The following is a 26,438-nucleotide window of genomic DNA, read 5'->3' on the forward strand; positions in this document are numbered from 1 at the left end:
TTCTAGTGGCTCTTCAAGGGATATTGTGGAGAAACATAGGAATACCAGCCTTGGGTTGGTGCAACCCATCCGATATGATCATTAAGACAAATGAGGGAGGGGGCAATTAAAGAACTAATTGTGTTCTTTTCAGTTTGATTATTACGATATGCCTATTATATTGAATGTTTGGTTGTACCCAAAATTCATTCTATTGTTGACCTTAGCCTAACTGTAGGTATTGGACATCGATTTCTATTAGTTTAATTAGGCCTATCAGAATCCAAAAAATCCTTGTTTAACGACCCAGAATCATCAAGTCAAAACACTTGGGGAAATTCGGACAGAGACTATGTAAAACGCTACATAACCTAGTCCTTCTGAATGACTACTCCTGATAGTTATCGGCTTTGCTTGTGAAGGCTCAGGTTTAGAGATGAGCTCACTCTTTGGTCAATAGCTTGGACTTTTAACAACGGCATCCATGCTCATGCATCCTGGCAGGTCCGTCCAAGAGCAACCACTCCTATTTCATTTAGAAATTTTAGTAAATACTTACAGCACTCTCTTCACTCTGCATGAAACATTGGGTGGCCTTATTTATGTTGCAGAGAATATATTGATCAGTGATAAAGGTGGCTTTATTTATGGTGCAGAAAACATATTGATCAATGATATAGTCTTTTGATGTCACACCTGGGGCCTTTTTTGCTGATGACTTATTATCTATCTCAGGAAATACATGGCTTAGTTTGTGTTTTAATATGGCAAACTGTGATTATAAACTGATGCTGGCACTCCAAGTTCCTGAAAGCAAATTCCTTTTGCTGCATTTATTTCTTCTGGAACAACCACAAACAAGCCAGGTATATCTTCAAACATTTATCTAATAGTTTCAAAATAAGAGCAATCCTACCACAGTCTACTTTACATGTGCATTAAGGGACTATTGACAAGCCAAATATTAGCATCAGCAGTACCTCAAATCTGATTCTAAATCTTCTATGAAGAAGCAAAAAGTGTCCTGCACACAGTATTACCTGGTTAACAAAACTCCCAGAACCCTGAGCACAGACCACAACAAAATGAAACAAGTACACCATATATTACCAGGCTGAAAATTGAAAATCCATATTATGATGGTAAAATATAGAATGAGCCAGGAGCAAAAGCTGAACCATAACTAGGCCCCCTCCTCTGTGCTATCTTACCATTCATTGGGTAGGAAGAACCTTTAAAGCAACAACAGTTCAAGGGATGGGCCAGTTGTGAAACAGTGACCCAAACTGGGGTGCAATACTTTTGTCACAACGAATAACCTCATCTACAAGAACATTGCCACAGAAAGCCCAGGCTCACCCTAACAGCTATTTAAATGGCTGATAAACAGATGAGGATTTGCATCAACATCATTCAGAAAAAACTCTGGTATACAGTGGAATTGGGTATCTGAATATTTTAAGACTTGCACTACAAGAACCGTCAGAGTAGGGAGAAAAGTGGTTTGCACTCTTTAAGTGGGCAGAAATGCTTGGCCGGCCCTTTGCATTTTTCCCACCAGGCTCGCTGTACACAGCCTGGTGAGGAACATGCAAAGCCTCTCAGTCCCCGTCTGTGTGCCATACCACGGTGCTCAGACCAATCACACAATGCTGCATTGGAGCACTGTGATTGGCTCAGGGAAGCCTGGGAGCTCAGGTGCTTCCTGCTGCTGGCCCGGGACTGCAGGAAGATGACGAGGGCGGAGGAGGGGCAGTGGTCGCCAATTAAAGGTAAGTGGGTTTTCTTTTTTCTTCTGCTACCCCTCTCTTCCCTGCCCCACCTCCCGGGTCTGGTAGCAGCAGCTACTGGCCAAGATGTGCTTTTGTTTTTTATCGGACGACATTACTTGATTTTAACTTTATTTGCACATAGCCTACAATATAAATAAGAACAGATGCTATCATAATGAACAGAACTATTATATTAAATTATTTAAATCTGATAGCACATAAAGTCACTCAGAATATATGCGGAAACAACTTTGCTCTTTGTTTACTGATCTGTCAATAATGGCAGAAAAAATACTGGAGGTTGGATTTTTGGGTGATGACATTCAGGAAGGACTTGGCATAATATAAACATAACATAACATGTAAGAATATAAATGTAATTATTCCCACATTTTTTGTTAGTTTTAATATTTTTTTACTGTCTGCCAAGTTAAGATATGTGTTTCTTCCGGCAGCCCACATGACTGTCTGCGGAATTTCTGTCCTTTTACCAACAAGCAAATAAAAACATGATTGAAAACCGGAACCAACGGGGACCCCTACTGATCTGTGACATACCTTTTGGCAAATGTAATACTCTGTTTACACTACATATTGAGCATTCTTGCTCTCAGACACATACTGCATTACAGAAGGCTCGTCGCTTCAGGCACACTGCGAGCAATAGACAAATACAATGCCTGGCAATGTAACATGACATTCACATATGTCATGAATAAGAGATGAGTCGCAATAAAATGCGTATGAATTATACCACGACAAGGCACGCAGTAATGCCTAAACAATCACATAAAAAGTTGGTGAAAATAATGAAAATGTGGAGACATTTAACTTTATAGAAAGTGTATTGATTTTATGTTTACTGGAGTATAAATATTTATGATCTATTGTGTTTAAGGGGAATATTGTTCTGACAAAAATATACCTTGAAACTTATAAACGGAAACACGTTCATGATTATTTAAAAAAAAAAAAGAACTTGCTACTGTCGTTCAGGAAAATAAAGCATGGGTATAATAAGAGCATTTTATTGTACTTTGCAGGCCGACTGGATGTTCTGCAAGCAGTAAGGCAGAATGAAGGCATCCCTATGTTCACCATTATTAATTTTAATGGAAAAACGATGTCATTGAATGAAATGAAATAATTGGAGCAGCTGGCAAGTCCTCGACAATTACCACCTGGTGGAGGCTATGACACCTTTATTGGTACCTGGAATCATTAAGGTCAATTTTTCACAGAATAAACAGATTCGTCGATTTATGTGAAATATGCTGCACAGAAGTGATCTGTTAATTTTTTGCCCGTTGCACAGTTAAGGTATTTTAGGTATGCACACGTGTTTGAGTAGTACACTCTGGCAAAACAAATGCGGAATTACCAGATTTACTTCCTCGCTGTCCTCTATACACTATGGTTATAAGGGATGCTAAATGGCGCATGCATTTGAACATTGGCCACACATATGTCGGAATATGAAAACTCTAAAAGAGTAGTTTGCTTGATACCAATTATATTTGAAGCAAGGACATTTGCATCTAGCTCATTGCCCTTTACTTCCTTCAAATTTGCTTCAGATTCGATTTTATGGGATTTTAACTAAAATGTAACCATTTTCTGTTCCTTTGAAGACTAAATGATGATATGCTAACAACTCCAACTCTTCATGCGCAAACACAAGATTTATCACTGGAATTGCAAAATCCAGCTTTCACCAGTGCAAGCTCTTAGGTGTTAATCAGAAAGTATACACACACACACACATATATATATATATATATATATATATATATATATATATATATATATATATATATATATATATATATATATATATAAATACCAAGGTAATTTATCTCATTGGGAATCCAGTCCGCATTGACTGCCCCTGCCCAGCGGATCGCCTGTGTTGTTTTTCTGGCAGTTGCGGCGAGGGGACCAAGGGGAGCGGCCGTGGACTTTCGCCTGTTCTGCGGCTACGCTCCAAACACCGCCTACCTGTCAGCCAGCACGAACCCATTGTTTGCCTCACTCCCCCAAGCCACCTTCCCAGTCTGGCCGCTACAGTGCATTCTGGGATTTGATGTTCTTCATTTGATCACGAACATTCAAGGGTGTGTCGACTACATTAGGGGGAGGAGTACTAGTGCTGGGAGGTATTTCACGCAGGAAGGAGACATTTGGTGGAGGACATGCCACAGTGTTGGGCGCTGAAGAAGGCTGATAAGCCGAAATGCATTCGCCGCCACTGAGAACTTGTGATTAAAGCGAGCTGTTTGCCCTGAAGTCCCCTTTGGCCTCTGTGTTCTTCTTTCGAGGGAACTTTTCCGTCATATATATATATATATATATATATATATATACACATATAGTCATTTATGTTTGCCAATGCTGCAATACAAGCTTCAAGGGGAAGGATGGAATGTGCCTCCTCCTCCATACCATTGGTTCTTTGGTTTTACACAGTTGGACAGAAGTGAAGCACAAACAAATCATTCACAATTTGAGGAAATTAAGAGAGTCTGATACTGACTTAACGGTGCTTGGATTAGAATAAGTGGTTCAAGCAAATAATCTTTAAAACCTTCAGATCTGATCATCTTTCATACCCAGAATAAAATGGAACAGCAAAACTGTGCTCTTCTTTTTTATTGTCTGCATATTTCGATGTGGTCTTTGCAGTGTTTTTTCGAACTTACAGTTTTTTATTTTTCTTCCTCTCGCATCGGTTACACTAGCCTGGTGAGAACTTTCCATGACCATTTAGTAGCACTAATGAGCAATGTCCATTTCCTCTCTGTCCACTGCAGGTTACAAAAACCTCTTACAGTATATTCATGTGTTCTATTTCACACAAGTGCTGCTTTATATAACATGACAATGGCAGAAAAGAAAACAAGGTAATGGAAATTTGCTAACATTCACCACTATGTGAATATTTATTGTTGCAAGCAGCTTCAGCAGTGTAGTACAGTTTGGCACATCAGTGCAAGTGCTGAGGCCACTTCTACAACACTAGTAAATATGATGGCAATTCGATACGAAGTGCAAACGAGTTGCACAGGTACATTTTCCCTCCCAGAGGCAAAGTGACACAGTAACAGTCCAGCCAAAAGGGTAGCAGGGTGATGTGTGGATGTACCTCAAAACAGTGGGCCTGGGCAATATGTTATTTACGCCAGAGTAATCAGCATCATTTCGATAAATTTGTGTTCCTCTTGTGATGCAAAATTACCAAAAATCTAATGTTGTCAGTTTGAGTAATTTCTTATACTTTCACACAAGTATGTCTACCCAAGAACAGAGCATGAGCAACTGCTGGCTGCTGCTGTTCCTGTTCTGTTGCATTTAGCGGTGTTGTCTTAGCTCAAAATGCATTCTCTAGTCTATTTTGGACGCAAGGGTGCATTTTCCTCTATGAAAAGAGCCCTAAATGCAAGGTTAATCTCCTTGCGTAATTTCTCATTATCATGCATAACATTGCAGTCATTTTGCAAAATTATACTACTGCAAATTAGGCCAAGTACACCCACCCCTACAAAAAAGGGGACAAACCAAAAAGGGCTTAGAAATTGATATGACAACACGTGTAAGGCAGAAGTTATGTCAAATGAGAAAATATTCCATTGTTTAAGCAAGGACAGCAGCATGATACACATTTGATAGTTAGCCTTTTGTTCAATCTCAGAACTGGTCCTTTCTGAACTGTAAGCCTCGTGAAAAGCAGCTTTTATATGTGTTTCCACAGGATAACTTTCATTCAGTACTTCTGTGCCTGGTCCAGTCCACCCCTTACTCTGCTCTCACAGAGGCTTTTATTAAAAAAACAATAGTAACACTAGATCTCATTTCTTTTATTACACACCCCAAAATGTAACCTCCTTGAAGCTAGTTCCATCTAGCCAACTGCTGATTGACTGTGCTGCCAAATTCAGATCATGTCTATCCTTGGGGAGACACGTTTTTTTGTTTACTTGTTGTAGTGTTTTTTATTGTAAATAATATAGTATTTCACGGCCCTCTGAGGGGCACCAAAACATATTATCACTACATCATGGGTATAAGTATGTTTAGCAGTTTGTTGTATTTGTTGTGATATTATGCAGATTTTAAAGAGAGCAGAACTATCTCTCAGGTCACTCTAGTTGTGGAGGTGGAAAGTAAACACAGATGAGCTATTGTTCAGATAACACAGGTCTTACAGGTAGGGGTTTAAGGCAGCAGAGCTATCACTCAAGTCACAGCAGTCTTGCAAGTACTGTGTAACAACAGCTGAACCGTTGTTCAGGTCACACTGGTCTTGCAGATTCAAGGTAGAGTTTAAGAGAGCAGAGCTATCTCTCTGGTCACAATGAGCTGGCAGGTAGATTGTAAAGACAGCAGAGCCAACGCCGCTCCAACCTCAAAGGTCTTGCAAACAAAATGTAGAGACAGCAGAGCTATCACTCAGATCACACAGGCCTTGCTCATAAAGTTTCAAATGTCATAATTTATCTGGTTTCATCAAGACTAGATAGAAAAGACAAGATCCTCACACAGATGATAATCCCTTATTTTATGTGAGACATGATCAACATGTAATTACTGGGACACATTGTGTGGTTCACAACTTTTTTTTATAGTCAGGGTGATACATCTTTGCATCCAGTGGGAACACTATAAAATGTGTTCAGATTTCCATCATACTTATACATTTAAGGTGGGCCCAAACAGATAATTATCTAAAGGGGGGTTAATAGGAATTCTGCATCTTTAGAATCAAGGTCACACACATAGTAACAAGTTACTTCAAAACACAAAAATTGAAACACCAATGACTCCATTCACAAACAAGAGGCAAAGATAACTGGAGAAGGATACAATCCAAAAAGAGTTATTCCTAATGTTTTTAATCTTTTGAAAACGTTTGGCTCACCACTATTTGTTCCAATGGGTCTCTATAAATATGTTTTCTCTTAACTGTGTTCATCCCTCATCTTTTTCCTGCTTTTCTTGTCAATTTTACTTTTTGTCTGACAATATATGACACATTCTGACACTGATAGGCTGGACTAACATCTACCAGGGAGAATTTTTTTTATATTTTTAATTAAAAAAGTGAGCGGCCCAAAACTTTAAAATTATTTCATTTGTCTGTCCAATAAATTAATTAGATATGTACTCCATACCCAAACTTCAAATGATCTTGTTTGTTTTCGTTTATGACAGATAAACAGTTATTGGTGAGTTATGATCTAAGCAGAGAATCTCTCATTTGTGAAGATGCCACAGAAAAAGAATGGAGATCCTGCAGGATCTAGGTCATATAGCTGATACTATGGGGATAGAGGTTCAAGGTTAGGGAGTAAGTGAGGGCATCTGATATGTGGATAGGGTTTTTGTCCAACAATATTGAAAGGGAATTTACTACAACTGTATTTGTATCTAAACACTTCCCTCTAACTCTTCCCCCTCCACCTCCCTTTTACTCATCCCAAACTTCCTCCCACTGCTGTGAACTCCAAAAAAACATTCTAGACCCTTACCTCTTCTATTCCTCCATTATTCCTTTTCAATCCAAATAACAGACTAACAACATATTAGTGGGGGTGTTTTCAAGCTACAAGAGGCAATGATTGACTAAACTAAGGTGCAGTTAGATATTTTACACGAATTCAGCGCAAGTTTTGATTTATTGGGTGGCTACCCATACACAAGCATCACATCTACAGAGGTTGGCCTAACCCTCAGCAAAGCTGAACCAGAAGAAGTGAAGCCCCTGAATTCCTCAAATAAACATAACATCCATGCATCAAATTAGAATGAAAAAAGATATGCACTCTGCACACAAATAATACTTAGGACAAGCACAATGGCTATACAAATGACAGTGAAATTAAGAGGTTCTATATGACTGCATAACATTGATACCTAATAAAACACAGAAAAAGTTTGGGGCAAATGGCAAATAAATCCCTGTAAGAGTTGAGACTCTCTCAAACTAAACCCTGTGAACATTCAATAGAGACAAAGCACAAGGAAAGTTGTGCAAATTTTTCAGAACTATAACAGGTTTAGAGTTTACCTTTTATTTGGATTTGGGCCTATTGATAGATTTACTTGCATAAAGTTCAATTACTCGCAGGGTTTTATAGGCTGGTAGAGTTCATATTCGCAAAGGTTAACATTTGTTAGTATTTGCTTTTGCTCACGTAACTTCCAGGGGAAGTTATGAATACACGCTCCTACACTTACTGAACCACATATGATAACAAATAATTTGTATTATGGACAGTAAAACTATTGTGACAAACAGTTTACCTGGCTTCATTTAAATATCTATAATTGATTTAGGAAAAGAGATCATGCTAGAGTAGAGTGAGGTGGTTCTTGAAGAGAAAAATATTAAAAGGAACTGAAGATGTGAATTAAAATCTGACCTGTACCGTGAGTAGACACCGGGACAGTGTGCAATTTATTCACATCATTTTAGTTTGCTGTGAGTTTTGTTTCCAATTGATTGTTAAAGACTGCTCCTCTTTCAGTAAAAGAACCAATGAATAACCATGTACATCTCAACTGATCAGGACTAAATAATAAATAAAGAAAAAGACAACAAGAAAGAAAATTCCCAGAATAATATCTTGGTTTTAGACTGCAGATGTATCACATAGGTGACACACACACTTAAAGCACAGGTCTCAGACAGCAGAGAAATCTTGTACACTTACAACTCTAACAGCAGAGCTATTGCCGTTCCGACCTTTTCTGTCTGAGACCGCAAATGGCAGAATAATTGTTCAGGCTGCACTGCTTCTAATACACAGCTAACTAAACATAGCATTGGTCTACTTAGTGGATGGCACAGGATTACACAGAGTCAGGAATGATTTGCAAAGAACTTTCTTGATAGCCAGCCCCCAGTTGCCTGCCCACCCTACTTGACCTCTTCACCAATGAATACTGCAAAACTGACTTTCGGTATGCAGAGTTCATTTGCACCATGTTTTTACCTTGTATTAATTCTAATTTTGGTTTGTATTAAATTTGATAGTTGCATAATGCACTGACAATAAACTCTCATCCACAGCCTGTGTCACTCATTTCTCAATTTTGCTGAACTCACTTTCCTCCATCTACTCTCTCTGGCCCTTTCTCTCTTTTGATTTTCCATATCTTTTGTCATCCATTCTGTCTCACCAACTGTCTTTTAACCTCAATACTACACTGAATAGGTGTCTCTTTGGAATCAGAAAAATCCCTAAATAAGCACCTGTTGCAAGCAAATTGGGACATAAACATTGTTAAAACATTTGTAGGACCAAATTGTTATGAATTGCATAATTAGCCCCCAGCGATTATGTTTGTCCCTAACCATTAAAATGGTGAAGTGTGAAAAGATGTATTAATTAACATAGATTGTTCACTGAATAACAGCACATTCTCAGTGTTATTTATATTAATGATAAATATGGCCTAATTACAAGTTGCACATTACTGCTGGGGCGGTACATATTCTGGAGATTTGTACCTTACCTTACCACCACACCAGATCTGTGCAGTTAATAATCAGTCAGATCCCATGGAATGGGAATTTACTGTGTGGCCCAAATTTATTGGTCATAAAAACACACAGAATTGCTGATTCATTTAAGTTTATTGCATACATTGAGATCTGCTGTGAACAGGTGGTAAATGTATGCTGGGAACTCTGCGATGGGTGTAGTAACAGGAAGTGGGAAGCAGGATGAGGGAAGGGGAAGATAATGTCTGGCATGGGTAATCATTGAATGCTCCTCCCTGCCAGAAAACAAAATTGGGGTAAGAGGCTTGGCTGTTGCTGCCAGAATTACTGCCAGTTAACTTCATGTCCAATGTTACAACACCAGGAAAAAAAATGCAGGAACACAGGCCCACTCATACTGTGGCAGAGCCAAATTTCAACTTGTAATTCTGCTCCACCTGACCCCCACGGAAGATAAATCAATGCATTAATGGGAAAATAGGCATTTTTCAGTATCAACCTTATGAATATCTACTGCTGTTACAGCCTCTTTGCTAAAATTCCTTTCTTTTTTAACCCCCTTACCTATCAATTCACACAGCTATTGGCCTGGCAGTCATGGCAGACTATATTTAGAATTACTCAATAAGCAACCCCATTTCCGTTTCTATCCACACAAGAAAATACATGTTTTCTGTCTGTATTTATCTGTAAAAATCAGTAAAAACGGAAAACAGGGAGCCTTGCTAATAATCCAGTTCTTTATGGCTGGCTATCAATCTATTTAAAAACGTGCATGCACCATCTGTTAGATACTTTATTTGCTGCGCACATTTTCATCTTCAGAATATATTTGAAAGTCGAAACGTAAAAAAACAACAACGCTTGACTTGCAATTTCATGTCACTACTAATTTATGATGTTTCCAAGTCAAGGCTTATAGACACCTGACACACTGACAGGTTTTACACAGCGAGCGTTAATGCCAGACAACAGCAAACACGTTTCCACCTACACTATTTTGTTAACAGCATGGTAGTAACCTTTCTAACCTTATCTGGCACCAGTACATAATTAGATACACAGGAGTGTGACTCCAATTGAAGGTGTTGGCATTGTAACGCACTGTGAAAATATTAACTATGAGGTTAACTCCAATTTTCTCGTGTTTAATTAAATGCACGTGTTACTAATGAGGTAACCTACTGTTCCTTGATAGTACTAATTAGCTAAAAGGAGAGTGCACTCTTTCACTGCAATCTGAACCTAAAAATAAGGTTCATGTATGCTAATTGCAGGCAATTTTAAACAGTACAAGTTGAAGAAATAGTCATAATATAAGAAATTGACTGTTTCACGACGGAACAGCTGTAACTTTAGTTAACAGAAAAACAATCACGTTTTTTTTGTGCAACTATTTTGTGAGGCTTGTCAAAAAACTACCGTGATCTGCACAGACTGCACAGTAACAGTCAAAGTGGTCTGTGAGGGGGCAATGCCAGCTAGGATTCTTTTGAGGAACACAATCCAATATTTAGAAAAGCTTACTGTTAATTAAGAACCAGGTATGTTGGAACTCAGAATGCAACAGCAGCACCGAAATAAAGTACATTTTAAACTTCACAAAGTGTGGAAAAAAAGAAAAGGAAGAGAAGGAATACACCTCAGAACATTTAAAACTAAGAGTCTTTTTGTTTCTACATATATTTAGTATAGGGGTTCTTGTTTCAGAAATAAGCTCAATATATATTTTTTTTATTTAAAAAAAACATTGTATAACCAATCACTAGGGGTGTGCGAAATTCACATAATTTACTTTTGTGTAATTATGTGAAATTTCTGCAAAATTACATAAAATTACACGTAATTACATGACAAGCAAACCCATAATTTCATACTAAAAAGTGTAAAAACACAATAATATCACAAACAGCAGCCAATCACGGTCTGTTGTTTTCGTGTGTTCACTGTAATTTTTTACTATGAACAGAACATGAATGGTGTAATTCGGGGAATGCCGTGCAACATGCGTAACGCTGAGATTCCTGAAATTACATGACTTGCACCAGCGTAGCATACAATTCGTCCAGAACTAGAAATAACTCAACTGAAGGTTGCAAGAGAGATGCAGACTAATACATTATATGAAACAACTTATTCAATATCATGGTCTGTCAGCAAAATATCCTTCATTCTTATTACCTCGTCTAAATTCCAATTCCATGATACTTGCATTTAGAATTATACTGACTTTAAATATATATTGACTTAAAATATGTTTCTTTAAAAGTGAACTGAGAATCGACTAACACAATCATATACCCCAAATGCTGATCTAGTAGAAAGAAAACAAACATACCTTTAAGTTCAAATTTCTTCTAAGAGAGTGTATTAATATTATCCTGGATTTCAAAGTGCAAGTCTACCTGCTTCCTCTTTATAGGATTCTTTTTATGCCTTCACAGAAACCTTTGTCTTTTTTTAAACGTAGGCCACTGTCACTTTAAAAAGGGTGCACTATGACACAACCATTCCAATTGCGTTTTACAATCTTGCAACCTAATTACACACACAGCAAAATAAGCTTAACAAGTATGTGCGCACTGAAGCATCACCTGTATGGCGCAAGCACTTTTGCTAAACTGTTTCTTTGTCTATTTTAGCTATTGCCTGATTACAAATAACTCAGATTTCTCTAGGAATTGAAACAAAAGGGGTTGTGCCTCCTCGACGCAAATCGACTCTGTGAGGCCCATACACAAAGATACATTTAGTCATAAATGTAAATTTAGGACCGAAGTTTTCTTACGTATGCCAATGGGCAATTCGCAAGGGACTCCTGGTGGGCACAAGTCTTTTTAGGGGTGAAATTTCTGCCACGAGCGCAGAGACCCTCACTCTGTCAATCCCACACTCAATGGGAGGGATTGAGGGCACTCCTGGGTTTACCAAGGTATGATGAGCCCTTCTGCCTGTGAACATGCACAAGCAAGTGTGATTGTTGGCATTCGCAGTCTGCTGACACTCTCCATTCCAGCTTGGAAAGGATCAGACTTTTACTCAATTCCACTCCAGGGTGGGAAGGGGAAGGGATCTCTCCCATATTTGGTGTGGTGTATGCGAACGGATTTCTTCATGGGGAAAAATGTCATCTTTTCATATGGACATGCCCACTCTCTGTTTAATGAATGTAAGGCATCAGTAATGGAAGGTACACTAACAGCAGAGCAGGGGCTTACCCCGGCCTGATTTGTCTTCTCTACTTTCAGCGTGATAGCTTATAGCCAGTGCTTAAATTGTAAAAAAAAGAAGTGTCAGTGCCCTTGTTAGGAGGACCTTTCAGCTTGCACCGCACATTGCCCCTGCCCGCACTGCCAATAGCAATACCAAAACAATAACTAATCATGACACTCTTAACCCGTTGCGTGCTAACGTCGACCGTTGGCTGTCGCAAGCACTACCTTCGTAGTGCTGCGCACGTCCAACGGCCGACGCAGCCCAGCCCGCGCAAGGAAACGCGGAATTACCGCCGCTGTTAATGGGTTAAAGGTGTGATACTTCAACCAACTCTAGGCCCCCAAAGCTTTAAGAAAGGCTTGGGTGGCAGTCAATAGTAATTTTTAACAGCGACTTCATATGGCACACTGATACAAGGTAGGTGACAGTTAAGTTCCGGTGCTGAGCACCGGACACCACTGGCTCAAATTAAGCACTGCTTGTAGCTCAAAAAAAGAACAGTATTCAGCAACAGCGTAAGGATTATTATTTCAACTGGGGAAAATGCATGTTTGTCATCGATGGTGTAACAATTATTATTGCAAATGAGAAAAAGTCAGGTTTGCCTGTAGTACTCACTTCATTCACCACAAAGGTCACATGTGCAGGTCCCTGCAGCATTATGCAACCTTTTCTGCCCTGTGCCACAAGATGGCTGACTTATTTCGTTTTATGGAAGATCTGACCCTGCAAGCCTTTTTACAATGTTTCTCCTGAAAGAGGCAAAACAGGTGGCTACTTCTAGATTACTGCTGTAATGCAAGTGCTGTGGGTGTTGATATCGACAGAAGATGGACGTAGCAGCAATATGCTTGGGGACTAGACGTTTTTTGTGTTGTTTTCTGGTCACAGTCACATGCTGCCATAGAACTTCGAATGAGAAACCACCAATCAGTGCTTTGTTGTTTTTTTAGTTGAACTTTGTATTTGGGAGGAATCACTGGAGCACTGTGTATTTGAAACCTCATTGAGGGTCATAGGACTGCAATGATGGAGCTTGGAAGCTTAAAGAAACCACTGAGCACAGAGAAAGACATTAACTCCAATAGGCATCTGATAGAGCTCTGCGCAACAAGGAGTGAAGGTGCAGAGGAAGAGCTAGATCTTGCATTAAAGCTGGGTTGGGAAAGCATGGACAATGCCCAGAAATCCTTGCGGTACAGGCTTTTTCTTTCACTTTTTTTCAAGCTACGCTACCTACACAGGCTACTTGTGCCAAACAAACAAATTAAACATCTATTAAATTATCTAGGGCACGGTTCTCCAAAGTCCGTCGTGGAGTACCGGCTCCATGCCATATTTTAAAGATAACTACAATTATCTAACTGGGGTAATGCTGAAAATCTGGAATGATCTAGCCGTTCAGGACCCACTTTGAAGAACCCTGATCTAAGACATCAACAGGAAGCCTTTAGTGGTAACCGGCTACCATCACATAACAAAGGGCAAGAAATTGTACCAACACTATGATAAAGCAAGTAAACTGCTGAACGGGAAACATCCTTTACAACGCAACTTTTACCACGCAGTGGTATTACAACGCAGGTTTTACAACAAAAACCTTTACAGCGCATTGCGCTGGGGGGCGCTTTAGGATAGGGAATAGATTTAATTTACTATCCAACACCTTCCCTAGTATCCACGGGGACTGGAGTTGGAATAGTAAATTAAACTACTCACTATCCAGCACCCAAAAGCGCTATGCGTTGTAAAAACTGCGTTGTAACAGCATGCATGGTAAAAGCATGCGTTGTAACGTCATACATCCCTGCTGAACAAGTATTGATGATGTAATTGATTTGAATGGTTGATTTAGAATAAAGCAACTTATCGCATTTGTAATTTCTTGTTAATGCCTCATTGGGCATGTTAACTACTTGCTGCAAAATCTGACCTGTATTCAACAGCAACTACATTGATGCTGTGCAATGAGTCATTATGTACAGTGAGCATTTCCTACATATGGCACTGGTGTTGGCTTGTAAACAAGTATGACATCTTCCTGAAAGTATAACAAGGGCTATCAAAGAAGGTATAAAGAAGGATGGAAACAAGTTCCGTAGAAGATACTGACTGCATGAGCTAGGAAGAAGATAAATGCAAGAACTTTACTGAGATCATATTTTACAACACAGACATGACCTGCATTAATCAAGCAAGATTACCTCAGGTGCTGTAGGTGTCTGACATTCTTTTCAGGTTGTCTATATACTATTCCGTGACTCAACAAAGACGAAAAAGTAGCAAATAAATAACGTGTGTTGTGCAAATCAGCCCCAGAAGAAGCAACGCTCAACTAACCTGCAGTGGTCTCTGCTTGTCGTTGCCCTTGGGAGATTTCAGTCCACTGCTCTGCTGCTGTAGAAGAATCTGTCTCGCTGCCTGGAGTGCCTGAAAGCAATGGAAACACCAGGCTACATCATTTCGGAGCGTGTCTTGCAAAATATGGCAATGCAGAAGACATATAGAAAATAGGCAGGATGTCCAAAGCAAATATTATTTTATAGTATTTTGACAAACAGAAATCCTGCTAAGTGAAAATGTGCTACGAGTCTACAGAAATCCTGCAAGGAAAAGAAAAGTCAATATGTTTGAAATCAGTACAGAGAAACAGTACAACTAATAACATGGAAGTTGGGAGGGATACCTGCACCTGGAAATTACCGAGACTGTCTGATATTTCCCAGGTGTGGGATTCTCTCTTTTTTACAAGTCTGGGAGCAGGGTATGGGAAATAGCCCAAGATATTGTTGTTTTCACATAGATTTCCACAGATTCCAAATCTTCATCCCTGAATACTGGACACTTTCCAGCATTTATTTTTAACTAAGCTTTTCCAGGTGAAATGTGAATGTCGCAAAGCCTGAAAATATGGGTTTTCCTACAAAATGGGAATCATGATTGAGTGTAAACCCAGGTTTATGGCCAAATTAGGATTATCTAAACTAAAGAAATAACGATTTGCGGATCTTAAAAGTGAATATACTGCTGGTCAAAAAGTGATTCTTTTATTTACCGGGGACACTCTATGCCAAGACATGGCCACAAGTCCCCATTTTAAATACTAAATGGTATAAGATGACTAAAAGCTGTGCATATAGGTAATCTTAGCAGGTTTGCTTCAACTGCACCTACCATGTCATGTCTGTATCAGTCCAGGTTTTATTTTGAAATTGAGGAGTCCAGAAACACAAACAGAAAACGAAAACACACAATTTCATGCTCATATGACTAATATCTTACACGCTTCCTAATTCAGGATGTAGGAGCTATATGACTGCAAAAGCCACAAGACTACTAGGAGCATCAAGATAATGATTTTAAGCGTCAAATGAGTTTTCTGAAGGGTGTTGCTTGCATTCAATAAATATAACGTATAAGGTCTATGAAAACGTATTAGATTTGTGTGCCGGACACCAAATGGGATATTTGTACTAGACCGTGAAAACAAGTCTCATTTGTAAAATAATTAAGATTCACAACAGATAAACAATAGTAGAATTTGCACTAGAATCAATGGGTACGTTTTTCCAGATATTTTCTGGTATCCATGACGACAGTTGCTTTGACATGATGTGCATATGGCATTACACTGCCAGCTGGTGTGAACAATGTTTGAACTGCCGCATTGAGATGCTGAGCAAACAGAAAAAGTTGCCACGTCTTAACCCTGAGGGAAGGCAGTCATCCCCTGATCAATTATGAAAAGACAGAGAGAGGGCTGCTACAGTCTGGCTCCAAGCAAGTTTTCTGAGAAGGCAGACAGACACGGAAACCAAAGTAAACAAACCGAATGCCGTGGCATCATCTCCTAACAACATTGATTTGTCTCCTCATAAAAGGCTGCGGTAGGCGTTTGCAGAGCTAGCTTGAGTGCTTTCTTCACAACATGGGCTTACTAACACATGACAACCGCAGAGGGAAATGTCATTTGCCTAAACGCACGCCTTAAATAAAACCACTATTAGGACCAGTTCGAGTTCACAGAAATAATCGGAATTGGCCTGTGTTCATTTTAATAACCTCATACGGATCGCATAAGAACAGACGATTCTCCGCCTAGTGCCACTGTGCAGAAGTGAATTCAGCCTTGAAATGCTACACTTAGAGCATCATCCTGAGGTAGGTTAGGATTCTTAGAAGCAGGAATCGGAGGTTTACTGTATGAATATGAAGTTTGAATTCCTGATTTCCTGATTTAGTTACAGTGACACCTAAAGGCAGGTCAAGAGCAAGCCCTAGTTGAGGTCAAAGAAAGACGTTTTGCTCTCTCGAAGTAGGTAAAAGGTCACTGTAGTTGCATACTTATGGGGAGAGAGAGGGAAGAAAGAAAAAGAAAGGTACCAGTTGTAGAACAAGACCGCAAAGTTAGTGACATGCTCCATGCCAACAGGGTCGGACTGGCCATAGCGGGCAACGGGCATTTCCCCGGTGGGCTGCCAGGGTAGGGGGCCGGTTTTGGGCCCCTGGGGGCCATTTTTGTTACAGAGACATTTTTGCAGTACAGCCATTAGAAAATCGGCTGAAACCGGAAATGGCAAACAGCTCGGCCGCACCCCCAACCCCTCAGGGGGCCGGCCGAGCACTTTGCCATGGCCCGTTTTGGTTCCCAGTCCGGCCCTGTGTGCCAACCGAATCTGATACAAACTGAGGGGCATATTACCTTGGTTAGAGACAAAATTTTACCGCTGAGCTGCGGCGATTTTTATCGCAGATAAACTTTGGTATTACCAAGGTTTATCGCAAATGCGATAAAAAACGGCCGCAATGCATGAATATCGCTGAAAAGTCAGCGATATTCATGCATTACCGAGCTAATGCTCTTAGCCATGTTATCCACCTCCCATTGGATAACATGGCTAAGAACTGCTCAGGGCAGGTGTTAGCTTTTGGAGATATTCGCGCTTGGCGCGAATATCTCCAAAAGTTGGTAATAGGAGATAGCGATGTTAGCGACTGTTTCCAGTCGCTAACATCTTGGCACGCCCACTTTGCATGTCATTAGTGATAAATATCACTGACATGCAAAGTGGGCCCCAAGATGGTCGCTATCTCCTAATAGCTGTCGCTAACTGGTGATAGCGACAGCTAGGTAATAGGGAGATAATTTTATCTCCGCTTTCTTGGCTTTTAAAGCCAAAAAAGCAGAGATAAACCCCCTTGATAATATGCCCCTGAGTGCTTCAACTAAAAGTGTCAGTGCGAGGGTTGTATGCAATGTATAAAATAATGGAACCCAGTAGACGGAGCCACAGGCACATAGGCTAAACTTATGGGCGACAGAAAGCAAGTAATAAAATAAACTTGCAGTATTCAAATCACAATGCAATAGGTCTCGCATTTACAAAACTCTCTTTAATGGAGTCTGTGCCCCTTTCCTTAGAGGTGGCTCATCTAAAGAAAGGAGCTTAGTCGTCATTAAGGTGAAAGCGCAGCATGGGGCGCTTTTACAAACTGAGGTTAAAAAATAGAAGAAAAAAAACATGCCGCAGTGTTTGGCACCGCAATTAAACCAAGGGTGCGGTTGCCACTGTGGCGTGACGTGCTATGAAAAAATGAAAAAGCCCTATGAAAGAGCATGTCCTGCTTGCAAAAGCAGGAAGGTGAAAAGCATTAAACAAAATAGTGCTCGGAGGCTGTAATTAAAGCCTACTGAGCAACAACACACGTTATGGGGGGTGTCCTCAAGGGAGGTTACAAATGAAGACCAGGCGGTACTAAGGAGGGACTCACAAAGCTATTAATGAATCAGAAGCAAGCATTTACCAAGGACAATGATACAAGCCAATAAAAAATATGGGTGGAGCGTGGGTGGAGCTTCAAATCCATACCTAAATACAGCATGCCTCGCAGAACCCAGGCTCGACCTAAAAACACATTGCGCTGATACAAGAAAGCAGTAATAGCAAATGATGTCACGCTCAATGCTGATTCCACTTACATTTGTGATCCGTCATCAACTGATTATGTTGGTTCCAAAATCTGCCTTTGTGCTTAGATACTGACAACATTACACTGAACATTGTTACTTATAGAGGCGCTTCTCACCTCAATAAAGTTACCTCCAAAATTTTAGGTGAACAGAATGACCGGAAATAAATAAATCTGCAAGCTGACAGGATGAGCAGGATTTTATTGCCGTTTGGAGGCATCTCTTTCTAAAGTACCTCTGAATCACTCCATCTTTTAGAATGATTTCAAGGTACTTCCCTCTCTCAACAAACGAGGGGTCTATAACTGATCAGTTTTATAGCCCAGTATAATGTATAATGTAAAAGTGCCTACAATTTTAATGAGGATACTATCTCAAATTATTTTTTACACTTCAGAAAAAACTTTCTTTAATGAAAAATTCCAACATGTAAGTACTCAAATTTGTCACCAAAAATGCCCTATCCACGCTCAGTTCTATAGTCTAAACACATAGATATGTGGACAAAAATAGCACCCCATCACACATATTGGTAGTTCATTGCAAGTACCCAGCTAGCCTGCTGTTTCTTGAAATGCAGAAAATGTACCTTCAACGTATTGTACAGGCTTCCATCTTAGAAGTACAGCCACTGGCCTTCTCAAAGTATTTTGGTTCTGATAAGAGTTGATAAAAGCACAAATGCCATTCAGACTCTTACAATCACTGACAATTTAAAGCAATGTTTTGTCATGGATTGCACCAAAGACTGTCCTATTTAGTGCCCTTCAACAGTGTTGACTTCACAGACCTGAATTTCCAACAATATATAAACGTATGCTGCAGAGGATCATTATGTACTCCTTCAAATGTTATGTTATGTTGGTAGAGTTTCTTTTCCCTTTCAACCCGCAACCCCAAAGGGGTGTGGTGTGCCAGGTGAGGGGAAGGGGGCTGGCGGCCGATACTCAAGGTCTAGCCAGCTTTATCAATAATTGAGGCACACACACAGTGTCGTAGGGTGCATGTGAAGGCCCTGTGTGGTCATGTGCCACTTTATTTATCTCCTCGGGCGCGCCTGCCTACAGGAGTGGTACTATGTATGGTATGAGCCGGGCGGCTCAATACACAGGGGACACCATGTAAACCAAGGACAAATGCTTCTGATGAATCACAGGCGCTCTTTGAATCCTTATTCAGCCTATTGGCACTTGTTGCTGCTAACTTTCTTTCTGAGTCAAGGTATTGATTAAATCGAGTTCGATTTATGTAGCCACATTTCATTTTATAATTATTACTGGGTGTTACTGTGCTGCTATGAACCATTTCAGTTAGCAGGTACTGCTGAGTCACAGTGACGTATACAACGGTAATAAATGACTCCACTTGCCTTGGCTATCACAGGAAGCCATGTGCACAGAACGTAGCACTGGTCATATGAGCACACTGCAGAGAAGGTTTAATTTTACTTGGGAAACATTTAGGGCAGTTCATAAAAGAAGATGAATGTACTCACCATGTGTAAAAAACTAATTTACATCGGCGATGTCTACCAGATTTACCACTCTACCTCCACCTGCAAGTGTATTTTATGAATGAATGGTGTTAAAAAGGTCTTCAAAGCCTGATAAAGCTATGCAAACTTTTTCTAAGGAGAACTTAAGGACGAATAAGAGCGATTGTCTCCTGTGATCGGTAGCTCAAACTTCTGCAGATACATTTTAAGAAACTTTGCGGCCATATGCTTCCTCAGCTGCTCGATTGACTTGGTCTACAGATGGTCAAACCTTTGCAAGAGACAGGATACCTCAGCATAAAAGAGTAGCTTAATTGGACGGACCCCACTCATTTACCCAGTTGTTTAACATACTAATTGATGAAATAAGAAAAGGCTGACATCTTTTGTATCTGGCAGATTACAGACAGGTCAGCCTCTAGTTATGGGGTATGGACAAGATTCCACCTGAAAAACATGAAATAGTCTAGTGCACATCCTGCTTATCTTCAATTATGAGATCAGAAATTAACTCTGTATCAATCTCGTACACTGCACTTGTTGATGGCTCTGTTCATTAGCCACAGGGAATTCTATCAGAAGACCGGTGCTGATGAAAATGTAGATTGTTTCATTTTTGATTGCTCTGACAAGAAAGTGTATGACAGAAAACAGCCCTTCATAAACAAGCAGAAATAAAAGACAAATGTTGGGCAGAATTTGTTGAAGAGCCCAAATTCTGTCCTCCCTGATAAGCCTTTAAAAATAAAGCACAAGGACTGCATGTTCCAGTAGAACGTACAGTTAAAGACCCAGCTAAAGAAATTCCTAAATAATAAACACTACATTGAATAACAAATAACAGATGGAGCATGACTTACATATTATATACCTTGGAAAGATATTTATTTATTTGATGTTAATAGACAGGCCTCAGATGTAGCATCACTAGACAGCACATCAAAGATAAGGTTCTTTGTGATGGCATGCATGAACATTCATGAAACCAGTTTGCTGTAACACGGGAGAAAACTGTGCTAACTCTTTATGCATTTGTTACTTGAATCAAGTAACATTCTTTCAGCATAAATAATTTTTGCCCTCTTTTGAAAATAATATTGAGAACAAGCTTACTTCTATATGTATGAACATATAACGGAAGGAGCCAAATAGAAATGGCTTCCTTTTTTTCTGGTCAATCCATTTCCAGAAAGTAAAGCGAAATCATCTGAATTTCCAAAAGACCTTAAGAATGAGATGAGTAAACCGAGGAGCCTTACTTCAATAGAAATTGTGAACAGCTTGAGAGACTAAATAAGCCTTACATAGCAAAAGGAATGAAATGCTGCAAGGCTAAAGTGTAAGTATCTGTGCCAATCTACTTATGGTTTATTTTTTATTTCCTCCCATTCTTACACGGATTAACTTTTTTGCATAGCCTATTTTAACACTTTTCACTTTTGATTTGTTTTGCTTTTAACATTAGGATTAGCCATTGGGTGAGTACCTAATGAAATCTAGAAAATCCTTGAGACTTTATCATGAAAAGCCTTGCAATAGTTTGTCATTAGCCATTCACAAGTCGTTTATAAAACATAATTTGAAGAAGAAGATTGAATACTGTGTTGATAGGTTGCTGATATCACTTAGACACATTTTTCATGAAAAATAAACTAACTAACTAAGCTGGTTGAGATGTGAAGACCATAAAGGAGTTCATTCTTGTAACCCTCTGATTTCCTCTTGGAGATTAGATTCTTTGAAAATGCTGGAAGAAGTTCCTAGAAAAAGGGCCTTATTACGAGTTTGGCGGTCCTCTTGTCTGCCTGCCGCAATTGCACCAAAAGGAGGCCTGCCAATCCCATGCTGCACCTGAACGTCAGATTATGAGTGTAATCCAGGGTGGGCAATGGTCTCACAGCTGTAGGCTCTTAGGCTCATAGGAGCGCCTAACGTGCAGCCCGCTACCGTGACAGCACCTGCAGCATGTTCCTGCACTGTGTGGCATGCATGCCACACCGTGCAGAATCAGGGGTGCAATTACAGGGTGGCACAAAATGTACCCCCTGAAAGCACCTCCAGGCACAGGAGCAGTGGTTCTTAGTTGCCTCTCTTGCCACCCTTTTCATGGAGGGCTCACCAACATGAAATGGGAGGTAGAAATGCAACTCGTAATATGCTCGGCGGTGCCAGCACGGCACTGCCAGCATATTTTTGTGCATTTCCAGACCACCAGCAAATCGGGATCCTTGATTGCCTAATGGAAGTTTTCAGCTCAGATGAGTGATTAATTCAGAAAATACTCTGCCATTCTAGTGCACAGGTTCAAATGATCATTCAATATGCAATTGAGAACGCAAGTCAGTACATCCAGCTCAGCAAAGAAGTGTTGAATTCGTAACCTTGGAAAAACCTGTCAAGGGGTTTACCATAGATCAATCTGATTTTTGTATCTTGAAAATAGATAATAATAGATATGAGCAGTGTTCGCACAGATTTAGGAGTTATAGCTACCTGAATATAAGTTCCTACTTAAAAAACGGATACATACATTTATTTTCATTCACTAATGTCAAGAATAATTCAAACCGACGATGCTCTTATGAGCTAAAAATATTCACTTCAGTGACAAAAACAATAAACCCTTTACCTGAGGGCTGAAGCAGAACATAACATTTAACTATGTATGAAAATTTTAAAAAATAAAAATTAGCACTTGTATGAAAACGTGAATGAATTAAACATATCAATGTATTTGCAGATGTGAAACGAGTATATCTTGTCTCCATGCTGAATGATTTGTGTGCATGCTCTGACAAAATATTTCCAAGCACTTAGGAAGTTGCTTCTTACTAGTAAGGAACACTGAAGGAGAAGAAATTCCACATGCCAAGACAATCCAAGATGAACATTAAGCAAATTGTTTTATGAAAAGGAAATATTTGTTAACTGTATGGCATATTGTCAATAAAAACATGAACAAAGTTATTTAGACACTGCACTCAAAACAAGATTGAATTAGGTTTTGTTGCGTAACACTATTGCATCTACCAAGATCATGTTATCTGTTTGATAACATTTGTTCTGGACGTGAGTACATTTTCTTTCAGTTCATAGCTTCAAAATGATGCTCGACGGATAGAAGCATTTAGAACTGAGAGTATAACATATTTAAGGGAAATCAGGATACCACAGATGCTATGCAACGCCACATTAACCTTCTGGCACTGATCATATAGTACCAAATCTTTATTCTTGGCACATTGAGCTTCTATCCCAAAAAAGGTGAAAGCTTGGCATAAAACTGTAACTGAGAACTGTACATAGCAATATGTAAGTTTACTGTATCAATAACTGTATTTTGATATGAGAAATTAATCATTTAGAATTCCTACCCAAAGGTCTTCACTGACTCTCCATCCCTCAAAGAAGAAAGTATGAAGTGTTGCCATAAAAAAGTCACAAAGCATACTGATGCTTAAGCCATGTTTCTGGGTTGACAACAAGGCGCACTCATCTCAACTACACTAAGACTGTTTCAGTAAGCATTGCTCCAGATAGAAAACTCAGTCTGCCCACATGGAGACCAGAGACCATGCCCATTATGGTTGCTTATACTACCTGAGCTTCTCATGTGCTTACATCTGCAATACAAACCCAATAGAAAGGAATACCAATTTCTTACTATGCTCCATATCACAAGCCTTTCTCTAAAAGAACATCCACAAACAAAAACCTGTTTAAAATAAAATGTACCAATGAAAAAACTCCCTCTCACATCTGTAACCACTCAATGTCTCGCACTTTACTCAATATAATATCCACCAGTGCACACTGACTACAAATTGATATGTTGCTAGAGCAAATAGACTTAGATCTTTTTTACATGTTGGAAAGCTGACTAAAGGACTTATCACAAAAAATCATGGACTACTTACTCCCAATTATCCACCTTATCCTAAAATCAGACAGACTAGGTAAAATTGGGGGTGGAGTGGCAATAGTTGTCAAAAAGTCCCTCTCATCACCAATCCGATATGTTCTCCTACAATTCATTTTCAAATAAGAATATGACACTGGTAGTAAATCCTTCCTGAACAAGTCTACCTTCACATAATCTATCAACCGCCTACACCACTTTATTTGTGGAACACTTCTCTGAATACATCACTCTCACCAAGATGAAAACCCAAAACATCTACATAGGAGACTTTAATATCGGCTGACGGAACCCACATTCAAACTTTTTCCGAGAACTAGACAGTGTTATGAGAATGCATGTCCTCACTCAACTATCTACCCTACCAACACACAGCAAAGAAAACACCTATTGAGGACTGCGCTTGCCTCCCTCCTAACGAAGTGGACTGGACCAACTATTTCATCTAGCAATCAGCTACTCATTGATGAACCTCCTATAAAAGAAGACCCTCTGTACCAAAATCACAAATTGTTCACCATTGAGGTCTAACAGATCTAAATATAAACTGAAAACAACAAGAAAGCTGAAACCATGAAAATGTTTCTCCACTATGTAATGCAATAGAAACTGAAAGCAGACCTGCTAGACTCATTGAGGAGAAAAAATTATTTGACCAAATCTCTCAGATTCTGAGATACATTTACTGCCTCCCACTAGTTGCATGGATCAAATTCAAGATGGGACGCATCACCTACGAAGCTTTACACAACAACAGACCTTCCTATTTAGGCATTCTCCTCATTCTATTTGGAGGGGTAAGCCTCTCAAGAAGCAAGATGTCCTAGACACTATCAACACCTAAATTCAGGTGCTCTTTAGCTTTAAAGCATGCTTTCTCACAAGTGGACCAAGATTTTGGAACCTTTTGTCCCCAAGCTTAAGACACAGCCATGATATAATGTCTTTCCGGAAAGGTTTCAAGACTTTTCAAAGAATACCTCAATGTAGAGTAATCAAACTCTGTGTTAACACACATAGAACCATATTAATCAGCCACACGTTTCTTCTGGCTGTCCCCACCTCACTCATCTTATCTTTCTTCAGTTGTTTCACTACTGCTGACTCTTATTGCATTGGCTCCACCTCCCTCCCCTAATCCCCTCTCCCCACCCAAAGCTCCCTTTTTTAGGTTGAGCCTGGACAGGCATGCTGTATTTGGTATATGGGCTTTTGGGGACTTCTGGCACGGCCATTGTTTTTGGTTGGTTACTTGGGATGCTTTTTTAAATTCCTTTTCTCTGGTTGGTTAATACTGTGCATCTGTCACACCTTTCGGTGCTTGGTTCCCTCCCAGCAGATATCACTAATTGATTATTTTGGTTGGCCAGCTCTGGAATCTCTTGACTCCTCGTGCGCACCCACCAACATCACTCATAAATAGAGGGTCCATCCATGTTGTTATCTGGAGGGGGAACATCTGGGCCCATTTCTACAGGCCACTGGCCTGCTGAAGAGCATCATTTCATCCCTGAGGTAAGATTACGTTTAAACAAGCATTTGCAATGCATTATGACTCACATTACTGAAACACCCAAAGCTCAAACTTTCAGTAATATGAGACCTATTGCATTGGAAATGCCTGTTCTCTCTCTCATGCAAGTTATTTGATTCTCTGCAAAGTGCTTTAATACCTGAGCAGGTTACAATGCACTAAATACAAGCCTTGAATACATATAAATACATAAACAAATAAAAAAAAAAGCAGCCAAAGAGTTGCTGCAACTAAGTGGGTTTCAGCATGTTCCATCATAACTAAAATATTGGCATTCACTCCCAGTAAAGCAAAAGTACACACATATTTGTTCACTCATGGTAATGTTGAAACAGGTTCTGATTATCAAAAAGGAGAACAGTGAGGCTTGGCAATCAGGAACAGTTTAAGTTTAATTAAACAATAATGGCCATGAATAGCAGCCACATCTCTTACAACTAAACACTAGAATTCAATTTGCGTTAGGTACATAAAATGCTTTAAACTGTACAGTGGGTGCAATAAAGGGAAGCTTGTCCCCCTGAAGCAGGAAATACTGGTATAGTGGGTCATGAATTGTGTTTTTAGATGCTTGATCCCACTCTGATAGAAGGGGACATAAATATCAACTGGAGGTCACATTCAGAGGTTGTCCAAAGGCTGGCTGTTTCATGTGTGTTATCTAGGGTGAAGCTTACTACTAGGCTTTGTTTGGGCTTTATCTGATGAATGCAACTGACTGGCTGCTCTGTCATCATGTCCTTGCGATGAATGCAGACTCTCTGCTGTGCATTTATTTGTGTTTATGAGTCTACACATCTGACTCTTTTCTTTAGGTATTACATCCTGGGGCCATATGTGATTTAGTCCTGCAATCTTCCAGGTGTGTTTGAGGCTGATTCTATATCCGGTGTCTTCATCAGAGCATGCACTAGGGGTGAACAGAGGGCAGCTGTGTTTTGTTGATCTGACAAAGGGTCCCTCTGAAACTGTAACATGTGTTTTATGGTGAATTTGGGTAGTGTAGGCAACAGTTGTTCTGCGGTGTGCTGGACTCCTAAGAGCAGGA

At 39.7% G+C, this 26,438-nt stretch overlaps 1 protein-coding gene across 1 annotated transcript in view; it reads right to left on the reverse strand.

Moving 5' to 3' along the window:
- Nucleotides 1-26,438, reverse strand: part of FOXP2 (forkhead box P2) — a 273,445-nt gene that overhangs the window by 170,458 nt on the left and 76,549 nt on the right. Inside the window, exon 3 of the mRNA XM_078674364.1 lies at nt 14,812-14,901. Coding sequence (XP_078530490.1) covers nt 14,812-14,901 — 90 coding nt within the window. The remainder of the gene's footprint in view (nt 1-14,811; nt 14,902-26,438) is intronic.

The sequence above is a fragment of the Lissotriton helveticus genome, chromosome 1_1 (genome assembly GCF_964261635.1).
Source record: "Lissotriton helveticus chromosome 1_1, aLisHel1.1, whole genome shotgun sequence".
Taxonomy (NCBI): Eukaryota; Metazoa; Chordata; class Amphibia; order Caudata; family Salamandridae; genus Lissotriton; species Lissotriton helveticus.